At 36.9% G+C, this 23,914-nt stretch overlaps 1 protein-coding gene across 7 annotated transcripts in view; it reads right to left on the bottom strand.

Moving 5' to 3' along the window:
- Nucleotides 1-933: 933 nt before the first annotated feature.
- The window catches only part of LOC129732733 (paxillin), a 136,238-nt gene continuing 113,257 nt past the window's right edge, over nt 934-23,914 (bottom strand). For 6 of the 7 annotated variants that reach the window (XM_055693874.1, XM_055693868.1, XM_055693875.1 and 3 more), the window contains 3 exons: nt 18,486-18,893; nt 18,021-18,251; nt 934-2,133 (listed from right to left, as the gene is read on the bottom strand). In XM_055693874.1, the coding sequence (XP_055549849.1) occupies nt 1,867-2,133; nt 18,021-18,251; nt 18,486-18,893 (906 nt within the window). In that variant the 3' untranslated portion in view covers nt 934-1,866. Of the gene's footprint in view, nt 2,134-16,554; nt 17,312-18,020; nt 18,252-18,485; nt 18,894-23,914 lie in introns of those variants that run through there. The other variant, XM_055693876.1, reaches the window with a different exon arrangement.

The raw sequence follows: 23,914 nt of genomic DNA, 5'->3' as shown, positions 1-23,914 counted from the left end.
AGACTGGGGTAACACGCACAATCAATTACCTATTATGGTGATGCGCCATGCTGAACCGGTGCGAAAAACAGGGTTATTCCACAATAATAGACCAAAATAATGGTCGCATATATGAGGCTTCTAAACAGTTTTTGATCAGCCATAAAAAAGCTTTATATCCAATATTATTTATAGAATGTTTTTGAGCGATTAACGCTTGACCCAACTCTGTTCAAAAATGCATCTTTTAAGCAAACGGCTAGTTGATGAAAATGGAAAAGAAAATGGCCTAAATGGCAAATTCTCATACATTAAATATACCATTACTCTATTCAGCCTGTGGCACTTTGGACCAACCAGTCATTCCAATAATACTAATAGAAACACCGTCGTTCTCTTCATTTCACCTTATGCGGGTGCAGACTAGCCTATATTTTTCTACCTTTATAATCAGAAACCAGACTATGTATGAGACCATTTGTTCAGTTATTTTCCTCTGAAAATTATGGACATTCTCTTATTTTGTTTTAAATATTACTGGATCATGCTTTAAACCATCTCGAACTATTATATAGCTATATTCAATTGGTATAACTCAAAATTTCCTTTAAAGGTAATAAACGAAATACCGTTTTCTGCACAAACAACGTCTCTGGAAATGTGGGTCTCGACGAGGATTATCTCGGAAGGGTGTATTATATTATTTTATTAATCATAAAAACTCTGGCCCCACATACATGATAAGACACAACGTATCGTTGTCCACGAGAAAAAATCAAAATTCTATTTAAATCATTTTTGAAATGTCCAAGAGAGAAAAAATAAATTAATTTAACAAACTATATTGTGAAGAGAAAAAAATCGTTTGTGATAAACAGAAATTCATTAAAATTCGAAAAACTCCTAAGGTATTTCGGATAAAATTACCGTCCCCAACCGAGAATAGATGCACCATTCCTGTGGAACTATTTGTATTAACGGCTTTTATTAAATGTTAGGGAATAATTATCTATTCGATTTATTATGGGTTTCAAATTTCACTTTAACCAACTATTTTATCATCTGAACACCATCCTACCTTGTGCCTGTATAATTCAAGCCTCGCAGAAGCGAGCTTGCAGAATAGTTGTTCAATAGTGTTTGATAAACATTAGCCGCATGTGATTTTATTACTGTTAAATGGCCTTGGATCGGAAAGCGCTTCCGTTTTTGCAGGTATGGGATAGGAATCCGCTAATTTTGAACTGTTTGTTTATAGCTTTGAACATAATTCGTCGTATTATTTTACTAAGTCAGGCTTCTTGTGTTCGAAAATTGTTTTCATTACTATTTTCGAGAATCCCCATGAACTTTTATTGATACCGTTGCATGATTATTTTGTTGGAAAATGTAATACAGATTGACTCAAACATCTGCTGCGCGATTAGTGTGACCATGTCACCGGATAACTTCCGCTAGTCGTAAATCGTTTATACTATAAATTTTGTTAAATACTTGTTACATTGCATGTTGCTTCAGTTACGCTTTTCAAACACGTCTCGACTTTTGCATTATACTGAATGCGAAACTATAACTTTGTTACGCAAACTTATGTGTGTGTATGCTCAATTTAAGACACACAAAAAAACAACAAAATATTTATATTACTGGAAAAGCGTTTTCCTTCACGCTTCCCTTATAACTGTTTATCGTTAGTGTTAAGTAAACATTTCAATCAGAATTCATACGTAGAATACACATATAAGCTAAATTAAGCCGAAACGAAACAAGCAGTCATTTGAGTAAAAGATTCGCACATATCGGAAAGACCGATAGACGAGGAAGAACAAAAACACGTAGAAAACCTTCTCAACTCCACAGAATCGTCCCCGGCGCTCCGCCGGTATTCTATCCGAACAGCTTATCGAAACACTGATGGCAGTAGGGCTTGTCGTTCTGCTCCTTGAAGGTGCCCTTGTTTAGCTGCTTCAGACAGAAGGCGCACACAAAATGTTCCGGGTGGAATTTCTTGAACATGGCCGTAATGCACCGTCCGGTTATGGGCTTGGAGCAACCGGCACACAGTGAACCCCGCTTCGCGTGGTAGTGCGTCTCGCAGTACGGCAGACCCTCGTGATCGAAGAAAGAACCTCCGAAGAACGGCTGACGGCAGTCCTGTAAAGAGGGTGAAGAAAATAAAATCAGTTTCAGTAAACAGCTTAACTGTCGTGGTGGCGATATGTTCAATTGTTCGGAGTCAGCTTTCAGAAACAATTTTCACTGTGAAAAGCAAAAACAATGAATTTTCAATAAATATAAACAGATCAATGATGACGGTTTTCTTCTGCTTTTCATTATTAGGAACATTCACGATCGTCCCCATCTCTCGAAAAAGTGGCAGTATAAATTCAACACTTGCAGATTAACTACCATCCTTGATTTTGTCCTCAAAAGTAACTTTTCTAATAGGGAAAAGGCACTTCCTCTAATTTTTTTCCGAAATTGAGATAAAAATGTGTTATGGATGCGCACCATTTCTTAGGAAATTTTAAACATTTTTCTAACATTGACAACATGTTGCACATTTCGACAATATTTTATAATTAAGGAATCCTGAGCCATGTCAAATAAATGCACTGATAAAAAAATACGATAAACTCTATTTGAAAATTTGAACGATTTTTATAAAAAACTTGTTTAACCATTGTTACAGTTTTGGGCAAAAGTATAGGTAAATCATATCAGGATATTGTTTACAAATTTTCCACAGTCTAGTTTAAAATAATATCCTCCTTCAGTTAGTAGTCGAATCATGTCAAATTATTTTTGTCATATCATCCTGATAATCTCATTAAGAGAGATTTAAAATGTCACTAGCTTGAATAAAGGCATGCGAATTTTGTGATAGAAAAAGTTCCCTTTGGTGTGACAATCAAGTAAACCAATAATAAACTTTTCCCAAAAAAACTATGAGCTTTTTGTCATTTTTTATAATATGGATTGCTCTAGATGTACTTATCACATATCTCTAGTTTTTTTCGGCTGAACTTTCTTTTAATGGTTCAGAACAAACCCTGGAATTTTTAATATATTGATTTTATTTTATATTTAGTTTTTAACCTCTTACAAGAATATTAAAAATGTGAGTTCATTGTTATTTAAAATATAATATTCAAAATTATTTCCTTGCAGAAACTAATAGTAAACACTCCACTCAGAACGGAATTTGTGTAGTCTGATCGACATAAAATCCACTGCTCCAAAGACGTCCGTCATGCTGCGATTGCGACAGAAGCGCGTCATCGGCAAGCCACGAGTGATAAAAATATTTTCCAACGCTTTGCAACTGTAAACAAATACGCATAAAAATAGCTATGACAGGTGCCTGCATAGACAAATAACAACAATAAACTATGACAGCAATCTGTTGGCTATATTTAGGCGCCGTGCAAGCAGCGTCTAAGGTACACTACATTTATTGTGGACCTGACATTTTTTTTTTTCAAACCAATTTATGGTTGAATGTGAATACATTTTTCAGTGAACACGTTTCACATTAATAGATAGCCAATTATAAAAATAAAAAATTTAAAAGGTTTTTGGCAAATTTTATTTAGTGTGTACTAATTTCTGAAAACTATCTTTACGTTCAGGTATCAAGTAAATGCCGGTTTCATCACTAATAGCAGTACCGTTTGCGTGCCTCGCAAGCATTAGGGTGCATTCTACGGTATGTATTTATGTTTCACTAGCGCCCATCGAGAAAACTAATCAAAACTCGATACACGAACGGAACGCAAAACGGTTCTGACTTTGAAACATTCTTAGAAGGTCGTTTGTCTTCGCTTGAGCCAATTTAAACTTCTGCTCACGGTTGCACGGTAGAATGGAAATGGGACCACTGAGGAAGCGTTAAACTGCACCCACAGTTCTATGCATTCGAGACAACCTGGTGACAATCCGCGTCTCATGGCGTTAATTTGCCTGTACATCAACCCAAAGGTCCGCCAGCACTGAGTGTTGTGTCATCGCTATTATATATTCGCAACAACTAATGCGCCACGGGACGATCAATTTTTAACGACCACATAAATATTACTACGGTCATTTAGTTAGTTTTCGCACGTAGTTTGAGCAAATAGAGACAGCAAACAATAAACCAAAAATTGTCAAAAAAAATGATTATAGCACGGAACATCACAAAAGAATGCGATATTACAAAGCCGATTATTGTCGACCAGACAGTTGCTAATAAATTACCTAACTATGAAAGAAAAAACTCGTGGGTGTCAAACAAAATAAACAAGCACACTCCGTAAATCAGGTAACGGATGAACGCCTTGACAAGATCGCCTTGCTTCCCCACCGATTCATCACGATTTATTGTCCAAATTGATGATCCATAGCGAAATGGTGTGGAACTTGCACTTGCACAGTAATTGTCGTACCACAACAAAGCAACCGGCATCCCGTGCGCTCTCTGTCAGGTGCCAAAAAGGAGAAAAAAACCTTTCATTTCATTTGGTACATCACTGTAGATGATGTAATTCAACCATCATTGATTTTTTTAATTGCTAAACAAATAGTAAAGGTTAACCAACTGTTAGCAATTTTCCTAGAAGTACTACTAATGAAAAAGGCACTATAAACCAGCTCAACCTTAGATATGTGCCAAAATTGACTGAAAGTGTAGATTAAGGCAGATTTTTGGCACATGTGCTTTTATTATACGAACGACCATAAAATAGGGAATTAACGGAGAATAAAGCAGATTTCACATATTTTTCAAAAATGAAAAAAAAAATTAAATGATTCCTATTCAATATTAACTATGTTTTTTCATTAATTCTTACAAGAGCTGTGGACAGAATCTACACACTTTTACACTACACTTTTATTTCACTCTATCATTATCACTTTTGTTACAGTTTCATACTACATAGCATACTATCAAAAATTTGGCTTCGATTGAAAATTTTTATTCTTTTGGATGGCCCGAGATTGTTTTAATTTTAGAGATTCAAGATTCCATTTTTTCAAAAAAAAAAAAATTACCAATTTTTTATTTATACGCAGTTCTTTTTCTCCCACACTAATCTTTTCGCTTAGGCTTACATCTTTTACATTTCATCAGTTCATCATCTTTTCACACTATAATTTCGCTTTCTCTGTTATTCGATTTTTCTATTATTGCTATGTATTGCTTTTTTATTGCTTCGCTTACTTATGCTTTTTCTTCGTCCAAATTTAAAGTTCCTCTCTGTATTTTATCCATTTTCATCTTTGTTTTACTGTAATGTTTTTTTTTTTTGTGGTAAGCAGAATTTCGAATGTTCAGTTGAAACTGGATTATTCCAGTGTTTTTTCCCAGTGATCCAATCGAACAACTCAATCCCGAAATCTTCAAGTTTTATCCAGATTTTGGCTTCAATTGGTTTTCGGAATTTTTTTAAAATATTAATTTTGTAGATAAGTCATTCTATGCTACTTCGCAAATTGATCCTGATCGACCATTTGGAGGGGCCCCATACAAATGAAACATAAATTTCTGCACAACTCAAGAACAAACCAAGCAAATAAAACCGAATTTGGCATGTGGATGTTTTAAGGGGTAACTAATATGTCCATAATAGTTGGATGAAACACAAATTTGTGCACATCTCGAGAACTAATCAACCAAATGGAAAAAAATTTGGCAGGTAAATGTTTTTAGTGGTAACAAAAATGTACATAATGGTTTGACACCCGAATCCCTCTTCTATAAGGGAGGGGTCCCATAAAAATGAAACACAAATTTCGCACAGCTCAAGAACCAATCAAGAAAATACAATCAAATTTGGTATGTGAATGTTTTTAGAGGTAACAAATTTGTCCATAATGGTTCGACGCCCCTCCCTCTTCTGGAAGTACATGTTTCTTCACAAATTTCTGCACATCTCGCTAACTAATCAACTAAATGGAACCATACTGGCAGGTGAATGTTTTGAGTGGTAACAAATATGTTCCATAATCGACCTCAGACAACATTTTGGATTTTAAGATGGCAACTTCCGGTTTCTGGAGAACAGCCATAAATGGCCGATTTCCACCCAATATAATAATATCCGGATCTAGAATAATACACAGGAGCTAAAATCGACCACAGATAGCATTTTAAATTCTAAGATGGCGACTTCCGGTTTCTGAAAACAGCTGAAAATGACCAAATACCACCCAATATGAGTTTTTCTTTAACCAGTATGCCGTTCAAATCCAGAAATTGTCTCCAAATGCCATTATGAAATCCAAAATGGCAACTTCCGGTGTCGGAAAAACAGCGCAAACGACCAAATACCACCCAATATGGGTATTTTCGGAACCGTAATGATGCACTGGAGCCACAAATCGACTTCAGACAACATTTTGAATTGTAAGATGGCAACTTCTGGTTTCTGGAAAACAGCCTGAAATGGACGATTCCCATTAAATATGAGTATTTCTGGAACCAGAAAGATGCACAAAAGCTAAAAATTGATCACAGACACAGTCTTGAATTTCAAGATGGTGACTTCCGGTGTCTGGCAAACAGCCGAAAATGACCAAATACCATTCAATATGAATGTTTTCGGAAGCATAATTACGCCCAGATGACAGAAATTGATTTCACAGGCAAATTTAAAGTTCAAAATGACGACTTTCGGCTTCTGAAAAACAGTCCAAAGTGACCAAATATCACCCAATATGAGTTTTTATTTAACCAGTATCCTAAATACCATTTTGAAATACAAGATGGCGACTACCGGTTTGTGAAAAACAGCCTAAAATACTATCCAATATGAGGATCTCTGGAACCAGAATGATGCAAGGAGCTAACAATTGTCCTCAGGCACCATATTGAATCGCTAAATGGCAACTTCTAGGCAACAGTGGGAAATGACCGAATAATACTCAATATGGATATTTCCGTAAACGTGATGATGCATAGAAACCAAACATTGACCCTGGACACCATTTTGAATTTAAAGACGACCACTTTAATTTTTGGAAAACAACCTAAATAACTAAATACCTCCCAATATGGGTATTTCCGGTGTCAGATTGATGCCAGAAAATCTGCTGAAAATGACCGAATACCACTCAATATAAATATATTTGAAGTTAAAGCGATGTACACAAGCCAACAGTCGAGGATGTTGTCATTTCGATTACAACCAATCATTTCAAACGAGTTGTTATTTGACTTTGATCATATCCTATGGCCGATTGGTTAAGCATTTGCAGACTTTAAACACATCGCAAGGAATCAACGAGTTTGAAACGTTCAAATAGTACGATACCACACTTGAATTATGTTAAGGCCACATATGTCGATCAAAGCAGGTATAGTTTCAAATAGACTTTGAATTTCTTTTCTTTCCATAACTTTTGAGCCACATATCAAATTGTTATGAAGTTTGTTATTTGTGAGTTTGAGAGATGACTCGTTCGTATGACACTAGTAATGTTCAAATAAGTCATGTACTCTTTGAGATAATAGACTTTCGTTGTATTTTTAACAATTTAATACATAACAGTTGCTTAACTTCGATTATAATCAAATGAAATGGGAACGTATAGGGCAGCCAAACTTTGAAACCACGTGTTCAATCATAATTCATCAGTTAACCCTTAACTAGCCCGCTCATCTGATACCAATATTGATCAAATCGGTTGTGTAGTTTCTGAGATAATGAAGTTTCGTGAATTTCACAAGTCAGTACATTACAGATGAAGTTACAGTTCGATTACAGTAAAATTCAATAGGGTCTTCTGAGGCAGCTAGACCATTCATTTGACACTAATTTTGTGGAAGTCGGGTTAGCCATCTCTGAGAAAAGTGAGTGAGTCCAAGTAGTCATCGGAATATGTTCCTTTGCATAGCTGGATTTCACATTTTTAAACATAACAGGCAAAGTAATAATCCGATTGCAAAACAAATCAATAGGGTCTTATGGGGCAACAAGACCTTCCATTTGACACTGATTTTATGAAAATCGGTCCAGCCATCTCTGAGAAACATGAGTGAGTTTAAACAGTCTTCAGAACACGTTTCTTTTCATAACTTTTGAACAACATGTTCAATCTTCATAAAATTCAAAACTTAAGGGTTTTCCAGGTAGCCCGTTCTTTTGAGACCAATTTTGTTCAAATCGGTTGTGTAGTTTTTGAGATAATGATGTTTTATGATTTTTACTATTTGATACATTACCTCGAAACTAAAAATCCGATTACAATGAAATTGAATAGGGTCTTATGGGACAACAAGACCTTTCATTTGCATTTAATTTCATGAAAAGCGGTCCAGCCATCTCTGAGAAAAGTGAGTGAGAATAAAAATCTGCACATACACACACACATACACACACACACACACACACACACACACACACACACACATACAGAAAATGCTCAGCTCGTCGAGCTGAGTCGAGTGATATATGCCATTCGGCCCTTTGGAGCACTTTTATATATTCGGTTTTGCAAGTGATTGCTATACTTTTCTAGGAGAAAGGCAAAAATGTTACGTTTATTTTTTCAAAAAAACCCCAAAAAACCCGTTCGATCAGCATTAATTTTAGAAGGAGCGTGGACTGCCTCAGTCGCAAGACTAATAGCAAAACCTGTCTCTGATCAATCTCGCAGCTTCCGGTTCTCAAAATCTTGATTTTCTTGATATCAACACGTACTGTATAAATTGGCTACCTTGTGTGTCCGTCGTTACGCTACCGGTGAGTTACGCTACTTTAGTTCCAACAGAGTTAGTATAAAAATGATCTATTATGGTGCAAAAACAGCACGTTGGATTGGTATCATGCTCTTAGTGATAAATTTTTACCATTTTAATGTGTAGCTAGAAGAAAACACTGAAAAAAAAGTTCAGAGTGAAAATGTCAAAATACTCAAACGTCCATAACTTTTTTGTTTTTCATTTTACCATCACCAAATTTTCAGTATTCTATCTTCTCGCCCGAAACACTGCCAAATTAAAATCTTCTATCTCTCCTTCTCTCACTATCTCTCTCATTTTCTCTCTCTATTTCTCGACTTACCTCTTTTTTCCTTCTCTTTATATATATCTCTCTCCCTTTCTCCCTGTTTCTCACCTTTTTTCTCCATCTATCTCCGTCCTTTTCTTTGCATCTTCTTTTTTCTCGCTTTCTCCTTGCTCTCTGTCCCTTTCTTCATTTCTCTCTCTTTCATTTTTCTACTTCTTTTTTTCTTTCCTCATTTTTCTTTTTCTCTCACTTTATCTCTTACTCTCTCGCTTACTCTCCCTTACTCTTTTTTGCCTTTCTCCTAGAAAGGTATAGCAATCACTGGAAAAACCAAAGGTATTAAAGTGGGCCCAATGGCCGAATGTCATATACCACTCGACTTCTTTCGACGAACTGAGCATTTTCTGTATGTATGTATGTATGTGTGTATGTGTGTGTGTGTGTATGTATGTGCAACTTTTTTTTCTCACTCACTTTTCTTAGAGATGGCTGGACCGATTTTCATAAAATTAATTGCAAATGAAAGGTCTAGTTGCGCCATAGGTTGCTATTGAATTTCATTGAAATCGGATTTTTAGTTTAGAGGTTATGTATCAAAATGTAAAAATCACGAAACATCAATATCTCAGAAACCACACAACCGATTTTAATAAAATTGGTTTCAAATGATCGGGCTGTCTCCAGAACCCTTAACTTTTGAATTTCGTAATGATTGAACATATGGTTCAAAAGTTATGTAAAGAAAAGTTATCCTGAGGTTGTTTAAACTCACTCATTTTTCTCAGAGATGGCTGAACCGATTTTCACAAAATTATTGTCAAATGAAAGGTCTAGTTGCCCCATAGGTTGCTATTGAATTTCATTGCAATCGGATTGTAACTTTGTCCGTTGTTCATGAAAATGTGAGATCACATAATGAAAGTTAACATACTGACTTCCTCCTAACGATCACTGGCTAATTAAAAGGTAGAAAAGTGATCCAAATGGCCGAATGTCATATACTACTCGACTCAGTTAGACGAATCGAGCATTTTCTGCATATAAGCATGTATAGGTGTATATGTTTGTGTGTGGGTGTGTACGTGTGTATGTGCACCTTTTTTCGCACTCACTATTCTCAGAGATGGTCTGACCGAACAGATTTCAATGAAATTAATTGCAAATGAAAGGTCTAGTTGCCCTATAAGACCCTATTGAATTTTATTGTAATCTGGTTTCTAGTTTAGAGGTTATGTATCAAAGTGTAAAAATCACGAAACATCAATATCTCAGAAACCACACATCTGATTTGATTAAAATTAGTTTCAAATGAACGGGCTACCATAAAAACCCTTAACTTTTGAATTTTATGAAGATTGAACATGTGGTTCAGGAGTTATGGAAAGAAACGTGTTCTGGAGACTATTTAATCTCACTCATGTTTCTCAGAGATGGCTGGCCCGATTTTTATAAAATTAGTGTCATATGAAAGGTCTTGTTGCCCCATAAGACCCTATTGATTTTTTTTTCAAACGGATCATTACTTTGCCTGTTATGTTTAAAAATGTGAAATACAGCTATGAAAAGAAACATATTCCAAGACAACTTACTTGGACTCACTCATATTTCTCAGAGATGGTTGACCCGATTTCCACAGAATTAGTATCAAATGAAAGGTCTACCTACCTCATAACTCCCTATTGAATTTTGCAGTAATCGGACTGTAACTTCGTCTGTAATGTATCGAAATGTGAAAATCACGAAACTTCATTATCTTAGAAACTACACAACCGATTTGAACTATATTGATATCAGATGAACGGGCTAGTTAAGGGTTAACTGATGAATTATGATTGAACACGTGGTTTCAAAGTTTGGCTGCCCCATACGTTACCTTTTCATTTGATTGTAATCAAGCTTAAGCAAGCGTTATGTTTTAATTTGTAAAACAACGAAAGTCTATTATCTCAAGTACTACACGACTTATTTGAACATAACTAGTGTCATACAAATGAGTCATCTCTCAAACTTACAAATAACAAACTTCATAACAATTTGATATGCTGTTTAAAAGTTTTAGAAAGAACAGAAATTCAAAGACTATTCAACACTTTACCTGCTTCGATCAATATATATATGGCCTCAACATGATTTAAATGTGGTATCGTACTATCTGAACGTTCCCGGCATCGCTCGTGATTAAATTGTTCGAAATTAAGAGTCATTGCTTTTATTTCGCTATTTCTTAAGTACTAACATTACGTCAAATTTCATATTTTATACTTTAATTACAACATCAATATTTTAGAACCCAAAGAGTGGATAAACATTTATTGGATTTAAGCATTCATGTAAATCTATTTTTACAAATAATAAGTTTGAATGAGAAAGGCTGAGTCTGACCGCTAGGTGGATTAATTTAGGTTTTTCTCTCTCTGTTACTCTATCTCTTACTCTTTCTCTCTCTGTTATATATCTCTTACTCCTTCTCTGTCTTAGCATCCCTCTCACTCTCTTTCTCTCTTACTCTCTCACTCTCTCTCTATTACTCTCTCACTCTCTCTCTCTCTCTTGCTCTCTCACTCTCTCTCTCTTACAATCTCTCATTGTTACTCTCTCACTTTCTCTCTTATTCTCTCTCTCTCTCTGTCCCTCTCTCTCTCTCTATCTATCTATCTATCTCTCTCTTTTACTCTCTCTCTTACTCTTTCTATCTCTCTTACTCTCTCTGTCTTACACACTCTCTCTTACTCTCTCTCTCTCGCTAATTCTCTTACTTGTTCACGCATACCCTTATCTTCTCCAACTGTTACACTCCTATTTTTATTATTATTGGATACTAATTTTTTCTCTCTGTCTTATTTTAGACAATTTATTCCTGTTCCTTAATCTGTGTTCTTTCAATTTTTTATTTTTATCTTCTTTTCACTCATTTTTTCTTACCCTATAATTTTTTTCATTCTTTCTTATCCAAAATTTGCTCTTTTTTGCTACTCCTACATTGTCTTCATTTTTTCTCATATCTTACCTTAATTTTTCTCTCCGCTTTTTAATAAAACGTGCCTTGCTTCTATTTTACTCTTGGTTTACCTTTTTTTACTTCTGTATATTACTTATTTTATTTTCTAAGTTTTAATTCTATTATTTTTCTGTCTCAGACTTCTCTCAGTCTCTCAATTCCATTTTTTCTGTTTTACTTGCATCTGTCTCTATGTAAAACTCCCATTTCTTGTATCTGTCAGATTCTTATTTTTCTTCCTGTTTTTCGCCGCGTGCCGATAGCTCACTCTACAAATACAATTTTGAGAAACAATGTATGACTTGTAACCCCTAAATAGTACTGTAAGTTTGTCGAATAGTGCAACGCCCTAACTCTTAAACTAGAAGTGTGAGAGCGCATATTCGGTGCAATATTCAGCCAATATTCGCGATGAATATTATAATATTCACCGCGAATATTGGCTGAATATCCCACTGAATATGGGCTCTCACATTTTAGGCATAAGAGATAGAGCACTGCTTTCTTCGACAAACTTGTAGAATTACTTATGGACTGCAAGTTTGTCATACATCATGTTTCAAACTTGTACTTGTGGAGCGAATTATCGGCACGCGAACAATTGAACGGAATTGACACCTCAAAATTACATATGCAACCTTGATTTTTGGTTAGCTAATATTGTGCACTTTTTGTAAGAAAGATTCAAATTCATAAAGAGTGAGTTTTGAGATATTGATTTTGAGATATTCAATTTATAATTATACTTTTGGTTTTTGTTTTGCAGAAAAAAATCTTATGTCTCACGGTGTATATGTTTTCTGAAAGGACAACAATATTGTCTACAACTTTGCTGAAGACGTTATACCAATTGAACAAAACATTCTGACTTTAATTTTTTTTTTCTTTTTGTCTGGAAAAATTTAACTCTTCTGTTTTTCTCATTTTTCTATGATCGGATAACCATCAATGTTTGGCTAATCTTCTGTAGGTTTCATGAAAAAAATGATTCAAAAAAACTGAGCTGCTCTAAATAAAATAAAAAAAGTAAATTTGTTCTAACTTTTTGTTCTGAACAATATTTTTTTTTTCAGAGTATATATTTTTTTCGAAGACGTTACACCAATCAACAAACCGTTTCGACACTGAAAATATTTATAATTATCATACCCTTTCTACATAGCAGAGTCGTGAATTAAAAAAAACAATAGCACAAAATGGCATCTTGTATCCATAGAACCATCTATGCAAACCTTCAACCAAATCAAAAATGGTCGATTGCCCGCTTACCCGCTTTCTGTGGAATGGCTTATCTGCCAGATTTCCATTTTGTCTTCCTGCATGACGGGGGCTTCCATTAGCTCGCCCGAAAAGACTTTTCAGAGACTAGCCTTGAAATAGAGGCTAAGTCTTCAAAATGAGCCATGGTTTTCACTCTTTTTTCTAAATCTGTGTTACTTGAGCATTTACTCATGCCTTTTTTTGCATCTTTCTCTATGATTCACTCCTATTTCATGCAAAGGTCTTATTCTTATTTTATTTTTTGTTTCACTTATATTTTTCGCGCTTAAACTTTTCTCTTTTTTAACTTATTTTGATTGTTTCACATTGCCCTGTTTTCGAAAAATTTTCATAGAAAATTTGAAGTTAAATTTTTTGCTGCTTTTTATTCCGGCTTTTCTTGACCAGTTTCTAATTAATTTGTTTCATGAAAACTAAAACCTTGAATTGTGCTTAATACCTATACAAGCAAACTTCGAAATAAGGTACATTTCGAATTTTGATTTGTACTTTATATCGAATTGTACCTTATATCGAATCATGAAACATTTTCAACAATAGGGCTTAAAACACTTTATTTTATTGTCTTTTGTCTACGTATAGTTTATTTTGGAAATAGAATCCAACTATAAGTGTGAACCGGCTTGTTTTAAATACAATTCAAATCACATTTTTCTTTTGCTTTTTTGGAGACTTTCAGCCGCGTTCAAAAAAAAAAGGTAGTCTAGAGCATTAAAAATTGAAAAAAAAATTCAAGCCGTTATGTTATTATTACTAGTTTTTATTTACCATGCACATTTTTGTATCGAAAATACTTCTTTTCTTTTCTTCGTGTTGTTTTTTAAATTTTTGGTTCAATGAAAAAGAACCATGAATATCTGCTCACGGATTGAGATTTTTTTCAATTATTTCTCCGTTCCTTAGGATTTCGAAACTTGCATTTTCCTCGTTGAATTTTAAAAAGACCGTTTGAACTAACTTTTCATAACGCATAAAAGTGGCCCAGAAATGCACATTGCATATTGGTTTAAAACGTGAAAAACGTGATCGTCAACCTTTTGAGTGTAAAAATGCCATTTAAATGCTATAGTGTATTTGACAAATTTTTTTTTATATCTTAAGGAGAAAACTTTTGATGCAAATAGATTCTTGATTAATCTGCCTAAAAGTGAGATGATAATTGTATTTATTTTATTACTTATCAATTAAAAGTGAAATCTTTAGCAAAGCTGTAGGTAATTTTATGTAGAAAAACTTTGCTGAAGACACTTTGGTTCTATCTCATGAAAATAGACCACATACAGATAGTTTCATAAACGCACATTCTCGAAATGTCTAAAAAAACAAATACCAATAAACTTTTTGGGGTGTGATTTATGAGGCCTACTATGTCCTAGATATTTTTTCATATTTGAGAAATACATTATTCTGCCAAACATACTTCAAGCATATTTTCAACTTTTTCTTAGGTTCTATGACGTTTTTGATAAAAATGTTTTTTTTTTAAATCAAAACTTGTTTCAGCTGAGAAAGTGTTCAAGTGCGGCTTATGAAAGAAAAACTGGGTTTGGAACATTTTTTTGAGCATTGTATTTTAAATTTCACACAGATTGTTCAGGGGTCAAACTTCAAGTTATTTTTTTTTTCTAACAGCTCCCCCGTTCCCATCCACACTATATCATGTTTTCTCGGCAAAAATAAATTTTTGTACGTTTTTTCAAACTTCCGCTGAGTGTAACGTAATTTATGGACACTCCTCAAATAATCAATAGTAAGCAGAAATGTTGACAAGATAACCAGTATGTTGTTTAAAGAAGTTTCCATACCAATTTCGGATATTTTTGTAACATAATATAAATATGTACCTTATATCGAGGTAAATGTATCTTATATCGAGTGACGCTATATCGAAGGTACCTTATAACGAGGGTACCTTATATCGAAGTTTGCCTGTATTATCAAAATTGTATTCCAATCTAAAAAAAATGTCTTTATGCTGGTAAGCTTTCATAAAATGTAATGTAATTGAAACGATCCTAAAAGTCTTTTTGACCTTTGCTATGCATTTTAATATGCGAATTCATCATTAAATGAGTATTGTGCATCTGAAAATTAAAATTTAAACAGCAGGAAAAAGTTCTTTGTCAAAAATCTTTTTTTTTTTTTGATTATACGTATAATTGAGGTCTTATTGTTTTGCAACAGTTACAGAGAGATAATTCAACATAACACAAGTATGAACTTCGAACTCTTATAAAAAATATCATTCTTATTCGTTATCACTACATAGCAGGGAAAAGAGAAGAAAACAGCAATTTCCTTTTATAAAAAGAAATCCAACTCGCGATACATTAATACCGCATGCTTGACGCAAAAAACCCCGTTTCGCACCTGTCATTCGCTATCGACTTTTCCCTAATTAAATATATTCGAACGGCAGGATTAAAATGTTTACCACTTATTTGCAAACAACACCAAAGTCAAGCGGGTCCATCACGATAAGCTATCGAAAAGCTCGAATGCCCTGCCGTAAATAAGATAGATAGCTGCGATTGAGTCAGGAGGTCAGAAATAGACACACTGTCTCGTTTATGTCGGCGGCAAACTGGCAAGGGCAACCGCGCCTTCCCTGATGAATCGCACTCTAATGAAGTGCGAACGAAAAGTATAACCCAGAACGCGTGCCATTCCCCCCCGGGGTCCATGAAGAGAAAGCGAAGGTCACATAAACATAGTTTGGGTAGAATGGTTCTGAATCCTGTCAAGGTAAAGAAATAGGTCGAATGAGTCTTCGTAACTAGGTTACAGCGCGCTATTATCAGGAGCTGAGAATATGAATTCCGAAATCGATTCCAATGTTTGTTTTGGTTATTTTTTATATTGTCTAGTTTGTATTGGTGTTTATCACCGGTCGAAATTCGAACAGGTACAGGCATATGTGTTGTGTAAGAATGACGTCATCGATAATAGTTCAGTTCCGCACAGAGCGGTGACTTCACCGCCAGCGAAACTCAATACGAGAAGCACGTACCTCGTGTGCACAACACAACACTCTAAGGGGAAGATGATCTCATTCGGTGTGGTTTGAAAAGCGCGCAAATGAATAGAAAGATTTACGTTGCGCTCGAAAGAGATAGAGTGGGTACGAAGATCGCTGGGGTGCGATCCGGGGAGGCAGGAGCATACAGAAAGCGACCTAGCAGACATACATTTTCCCGGGAATTGTATGCTACCGTGTCCATCACGGTCCTGTACATTGTGTTATTGTTTTGTGTTTGTTTGTTTTTTTTTTTTGTTTTTTTTTTATTTTTTTTTTTTAGTCTTTTTATTTACAATAATATTTTGTTTTACAATGATTTTCATACTAGAGTATAATGACAATTTGTGTTGTTTTTTTTTGTTTTGTTTGAGTAACAACTTCAAGTATATATTCTTTCTTCTATTCTCAACTCCGGTCAAAAGTCGTTTGCATAAGGCGAAAAAACGCCCACAAATTTGGGTGTTTCGTTCCTTTCTAGTTTGTCTCAAGGGAAAAGGGATTATCGTCTGTCAAATAGACCTCGGTCCGTTGGTAGGGGAGTAATTAATTGTTAGTCCGTAAGGTACACCTGCAAAGTAAAAATAGGCATCGATGGCGAGCGGCTAGTCGGGGTTCGAAGCATTCATCGTTGTCGGATCGGGGAGACTCCGGCCGTCAAAGACGGGGGTCTCTCACGATGCAGGACATTGAAGTACTCCGAGGAACGGAGCGACCTACAGCATTTTACCCCGGCGAATTGAGTCCCTCTGTGTGCGTGTGTGTGTTCAATTGTGATACGTTAACCGGAAGCGGGAAGCAATGCAGTAACAAGATTGAATAGATTTGAATAGTAACAGTAACATCAACAAGAGCATTTGTGTGATTGCATGTATATGAGACAGAAGCGTAATGGTAGACATCTCCAATAAGATATTATTTTCAGGAGGAGCATCTCCGCCGATGCCCTGCCTACTCGTCTTCCTCTGTTCCGGCACAGGATGGACAAACCGGCTTGCCTTCCATTGCGTAGAACGACTTGCCAGTGACCGGTTTCGAGCAGTCCTATAAATAAAACTCGATTATTGCTCTCATTTAGTGGTTTCTTTTTTTAGCACAAGTCTTCCAAAGTGAACTAGAATCTCGTCTCGTTCGGCGGTGTATCTGTTTTCACGCAATGCCACGTGATTTTTTTCCAGTTTAGTACCACAGGATGGAAGCAAACATTCAAGGTTGTTGGTTTTGCTTGGATCCATGATAGACAGTGGGAGAGTTCAAAGTAAATATTTACGTTTCCGCAATGATGCTTTTCAAATACTGGCAAAGTATACTGCAGTGAATCATTTGACTTTTCCGCTTGAACGCTGGAGAAAAAGGAAGAGGTATGCGAATGGCTACTGAAACGCCGATCGTTAAACTTAATGTCACCTCAAAGTGACTGGGTTATGTTTGTGAATACAATTAAATGCGGCCCATATATTCTTAGAACATTTTATCACGTACAAAGCAGGAAAGGTAGCAATGCAGTACCCCTAGCTGAGTTACGTGCGTGAATAGAATATGATTGTTGAACTTAAAGTATTAAGTCAACAAAAGTTGGAAACAAAATTTAGAAAAAGAATTTGTACAGCTAAAGCAAATTAAATTCCAATTCTGGATGACAGTCTTTTGTTATACATAAAAGCACTAAAGTTGTCAGAATCAAATGCAATCATAATATATCCTTATCATTGTTATCTTCCACCACCAAAATGAACTACAAAGGGCTACTCACCCTGCACACGAAGCAGTCCGGATGCCACTGGCTGTTCAGCGCGGAAATGTAGTTCTCCATGATGGCCCGGTTGCATCCGTTGCACTTGGGTGCGAACATGTCGAAGTAATCGTTGCGGCAGTACGGTTTGCCATCACGCTCGTGGAACCCATCCTCGCCGAACTGCTGACCGCACTGGGCGCAGAAGAAGTGCTCGGTGTGCCATGTTTTCTCCAAAGCCGTTACGCATTTCTAGTTCAACAAGAAAAGATAACAAAAGACAAACAAAAACAAACACAAGCCCAAACGAAAGAACATCGGTCATTACTCAGGTACGTTTGAATTCGGCACAAGAAGTGGTTGAGGCTTTTTTCTTCTTGGCTTAAAACCAATGCAGACGCTTGATCATTTGTAGGTGGTACAAACGATCAACCGCCTCCATCGGTGTCGAAAAAACGCCCTCAACCATACGGAACAAATGCTTACATCCAAAATCGGTCCATTGCAATAGGCACAACGTGGGCTGAACAAATTGTGATAATCCGGTTCGCAGTACGGATTTCCATCACGCTCGAAGAAATTCCTCGTGCCCAACTCTTGGCTGCAGTGGTTGCAGGTAAAATGCTCCGGGTGCCAAGTTTTTCCTAGCGCCGTAATGACCTGTCCGACGATCGGTTTGTCGCATGCATTGCAGCACCCCTTCTGGGTCGTATTGACTCCCTGGCGGCTCATGTCGGCTTGCAGATTTCCGAGCATAGAATCCAGTTGATCGTTCACCGGAGCTAACTGTTCGGTCGTGGTCACCGTTGTCAAAGTGCTCTGGTAATGCGCGGTACCCTGATTGGGTTTGGCGTAATCCGTAACCGCCTGGTGCTGGTGCGATCCGGCAGTGATCTAAAATGTGACGGAAATCGAGAAAGAAATCTATTAATTAAAAACTATCAACAACAAAGTAACTCGCATAGTCAAAAAACTTGCTCAAAGTGAATCAACTTCTGGGCCTACAATCGATGACACCAAAATTATTTCCTAGTGTTGTTAGGTCGCCGCTTCAAACGAAACTGACTGCGTTCTCAGTGGTTATTAATTTTGTAGTAAGCGTAAAGTCTACACACGAGAACTGTGGAGAGCGAGAAATTGGCGTTGTTATATTCTCAATTTCACTCCCGTCTACTACCGACCGACGGCGACGGTGGCGACGAGAACGACGCCGTCGACGACGGTTGCGGTCAGAGGGAATCCCATCAACACCGATAGTGAACCGTTCCGCGCTAACTAATCCGAAATCTTCACTCATTAATGGAAAAGGGATGTACGTATGACTACGCGCGAACATCCACACGCACCGCACGAAACAGCGCCGATCGGCTGTTTATGATGGTGTGTCTTCTAGTTTTTATTGATTGCTTTCGGGATATTTTCGCGGACCGAATTACGTAGGCCATTAAAAAAATCATTCGCTCACTCCACGCAAATGTAAAATTAGCTCCGTTGGAACGGACAGAATTTGCTGTGTCATATGGGATTTTGTTTAGTGCCACACCAAAAAAAGGCCGTATATTCATTTTCTGTTCATTTCGTTCGGTTACTTTGACCCTGAGCCAACAATCATCGTTAAATGGAAAAAATATAGCAGAATTCACGAGATTATTTTTTCACCTTTAAAAAGTTAGATGACCAATATAATCGATACTCAACAACAATCTTTTGCATATTTTGGCAATCGCAGATTTGGTCGAAGCTGCAGAAATCTATAAAAATACTTTACATTTAATAATTTTCCTTACACTAAGCCTTCAGATGCTGGTAGCTTCAATAAGGTTTGTTTATTTATATTGGTTTGATCCAAAATGTTCTGACACAGTATCATGTAAATATTGTGTGTATGGTAATAGTTAAGACTTAAAAAAACGCTATACTTCGGTCTAGAAAACAAAAGCACAATTACAATAATATACAAAATCGGGATGCAATATATACAAATTGGACTAATAATAAGTCTTAAGGCAGGAAAAATTTCCATTATAAACTTTCTGGAGCTACAAATGCTTTTTAATCATTTATTTCGGGATGATATTTTCCAGTCACTAGCAACAGCAAACAGAAATTGACTAGAAACCCTCCTAATATCCTCATAAGAAGTAAAACCGTCAGATGTGTGCGAAAAAATCATATAAAATGGACTTGTCTTCAACAAGGATGTACGGCTTCATAAGATTAAATCGTTATTCAGCAGTTCTAATTGAGTGTCATCGGAAATTCATACAAATCGCTTCATTGCAGTGGCATAATAAAGCCGCTCATCATTATATAATTCGCCATTCTATCACGCCAAACCGTGCCCACCACGCGTTTTTTACCACACTTTAATAATGTGTCTCAACTTTCGCTTCTTCTCACGAGTCCCGACTTGACCGAGAACGGTCGGTGCGGTAAACTCCCACACTCGGGCGGGCGAATCTCCAAAGTCGCTGCGCCGATGCTACCAGAAAACTTCGTCACCAACCCATAACGGCACACGAATCTTATCGAATTCTGTCTTGACGTCGTCACCGTCTTTAACGTGCACTTTGTTGCGTGCGGAATATATGTATACTGTATGCTTTCATCCAAGAGGATGAGATCCGAAAAATCCAAGCGTCGTGTGCAACACTGCCGATCTGCCGCTCAAGTGTCCGCGACCAGACAGCCAAAAGGAAATCCCCCATAAATACGAAAAAACACACACCGCGCTCCCGGTAGCCGGACCGATAGCCGCCGTTCCGTCGGTCGCCAATCTATTTCATGGTTACACGGTTAGGGTAAAAGACGAAACATAGGCCCACCAATTCAAGGTGCAAAGATTCTAGCTTTAGCCAGTTGATCCTCGTTAGTTTTGTATTTGCAATCCCATCTTAACAGTCGGAAGCTGCGGGGAAACTGCGGAAAAAAACTGTATGCTTCAATTCAATTGCGCCCCATTTGTCATGGAGGTCTTTTACTTGGTACCGCTTCGACTGGCGGCTTTGACTTTTTCGCTGGCGCTGTCCGTCGGACGAACTGCGGTACTTAATTTAGCGGTACATGAAATGTATAAATGGCACAGAATCTGTAGCAACCGTGAAGCGGATTTACGTGCACGTGCCCAAACGAGTGAACGTTCAGAGAAAGGTGTCCGCGTTCAGTTGTTTACAATATAGCTTTGCGGTAGGGTGTCTGCTCTGTGATGCTATACAGCAAATTGCGTGAAGATGTCTAGAGGGAAAAACAAGTTCCGCATAAGGATTTTTAGTGCAATGTATAATTTGCATACTAAAAATTTTGCATTATCTTCAGAACATAACAAATATAGGTCAATCTGCTTTTAACGCATCGTTTCGTGGATGATATTATGTGCCATTCCATTAGATGATTACTATCAAATGTTCCTTCTCGATTAACTCGCATTGAAAAGGAGATTCATTTCATTTTTCAAACACAGACAACACATTCATGTATCTAATGACAAAGGAGCTCCGTAGCCGCAAGGTTACAGAGTCCGCTTTGACAAGCGGGTGGTCGAGGGTTCGAAGCTTAGTAGAACCAGACCATTTGTTTGTCAAAAGACTTTAACATGGGTTTATTCTCCGGCTCCCCACACATATTCTAAATTCTTCAGTACCTATATGAACTCTCCACATAACATAAATAAGTCCCTCTTGTACTAAATGTACTGTCGTCACTAGCTCCTGAATGCCTACTTGACTGAATTTTATCGCTCCCTTTGTAAATTCATAAATTTTTCTGCGTTGAATGATTTATTACGTGTTCAATGGACAACTATTCAATTCGAATATTGAATGTCTCCTAAAACAAAAAAAAAAACAATATATATTCTCCCGTTTAAAATTTTAGCTGCTTCTGATGTACCACGATTATGTTTGATAATTATGTGCGATATTATTTAAACCCAAATTTTTCTTACTATGTGTTTCTGGAAGAATTACACCTTCTTTTTGAGGAAAAGCCTCAACTCCAGCTCTTGCAATGGCTGGTTGGTTGTCAAAAAAAGGAAAAGTCTCACAATCATACATTATTGTCCAGTTTGAGCCTTTTTTTAAAAAAAAAAAAAAGGTGGCGGGGAAATCTGCAAACAGACACCTGAGAAGAGAACTCAGGGTCAGGGTCAGTTTGAGCCTTAGGGCCACATATGTGTTGACCAGTGTCATTCACTTACGAAAACTGCTACGATATCGTTTTACAGTGTTGCAAAATATGTTAGAAACGTGCTTCCCTAGAATGTTTGAAATTCAGACCAGAAATATCGCACACACCCTGAACATTCGAGTAATTCTGTGTTGTGGAAATCAATAATAAAACCCAATATATTGGTGAATAAAATTGACACTGTCTTAGGGATGAAGATACTTTAGACGAGATTGTGATTTTACGTCATGTACATTAAAACACAAAAGGTCAGGTTGAAAAGCAACTCATCATCAGTGGATCAATGTGGCATCCGGTGTACCACAAGGTTCTCATCTAGGCCCGCTACTATTTATCTTATTTGTAAACGATGTAGAGCATGTCTAAAAAGTTGCTGAACGTTCAGATATACGCAGACGCTTTTCTTTTATTGTATGCTCTACGAAAGCTAGGTTGGACCATTTTACGGGTCGCGTTGTATGTTAATAAATCTGGAAGGACTTATAAAGCGACGATAGTTCGCAATGGTAGCTTTTATGAACGATGTAACTACGCAGAAAATAAACTACACAGAAATCTTGGCAAATTTGATTTTATATGCTCCCACTCGATCTCTAAGGAATTACACAGAGTAGTACATGAAATTTGCTGCCAGGGCCGTACACAACCGTACGGGCAAGCAGAAAGATTCAAGCTTTTCAGCACAAAAGATAACACAACAATATTGCTATGCAAATCGTACACAACCGTACGGGCCATCTAGAGGCCACTGAATGACAACGTTCTACCCGGGACATTTCAATATCCCGAATTAGGGGGTTTTCGGCCATTCTCAGCTTAATTTGGGATTATTCTCGTTTTGGTCTTTTCTGACCTTTAGAAGGGGGTTTTGGTTATTCTGAGCCTAATTTGGATTTATACGCTTTTTGGTCTTTAGAAGGAGTTTTCGGCGATTTTTGACTTAATCTCGGATCATTTTCTTTTTTGGCCTTTTCATGACTTTGGAAGGGGTTTTCGGCATTTCTGCGCCTAATTTGGGATAATTTTTTTGGCCTTTTCTGGTCTTTTGAGAGGTTTCCCGTGATTCTGAGCTTAATTTGGGATCACTCCCTTTTTTGGCCTTTTCTTGTCTTTAGAGGGGGTTTTCGGCCATTCTGAGCTTAATTCGGGATCATTTTCTTTTTTGGCCTTTCCTGGCCTTTAAAAAGGGGTTTCAGCGATTCTAGGCTCAATTTAGGGTCATTTTCCTTTTTGGCCTTCTTTGGCTTTTCGGACATTAAGCAAAGCAAAACCTTGGTGCTACATTCCAATTCGGAACGTGACCTTCTGTTTGTTATACACAGACGCCGCAGCCAACTGTTAAGTGTACAGAACAATTGCAGGGCTAGCGCTAAGATCCTACTGACACTAACAGTCTCTCCCGAGCCGAGACTCGAACCTACAACGACTGGCTTGTTAGGCCAGCATCGTATCTCGAGACCAACTGGGAGTACCTCGAGTACATCTGGGTTTTCGGCCAGTATGAGCTCATTTTGGGATTATTTTCTTGTTTTTGGCCTTTAGTAAGGGTTTTCGGCAATTCTGAGCTTAATTCGGGATAATTTTCTCTTTTGGTCTTTTCTGGCCTTTAGAAGGGAGTTTCGGCCATTCTGAGCTTAATTCAGGATCATTTTCTTTTCTGGCCTTTAGAAGGGGTGTTCGGCCGTTCTCAGTCTAACTTGGAATCATTTTCTTTTTTGGCCTTTTCTGGC

This window comes from Wyeomyia smithii, chromosome 3, assembly GCF_029784165.1.
Source record: "Wyeomyia smithii strain HCP4-BCI-WySm-NY-G18 chromosome 3, ASM2978416v1, whole genome shotgun sequence".
NCBI classification, from domain to species: domain Eukaryota; kingdom Metazoa; phylum Arthropoda; class Insecta; order Diptera; family Culicidae; genus Wyeomyia; species Wyeomyia smithii.
The sequence above is the reverse complement of the archived record's forward strand: the minus strand, read 5'-3'. Positions and strand labels throughout refer to the sequence as shown.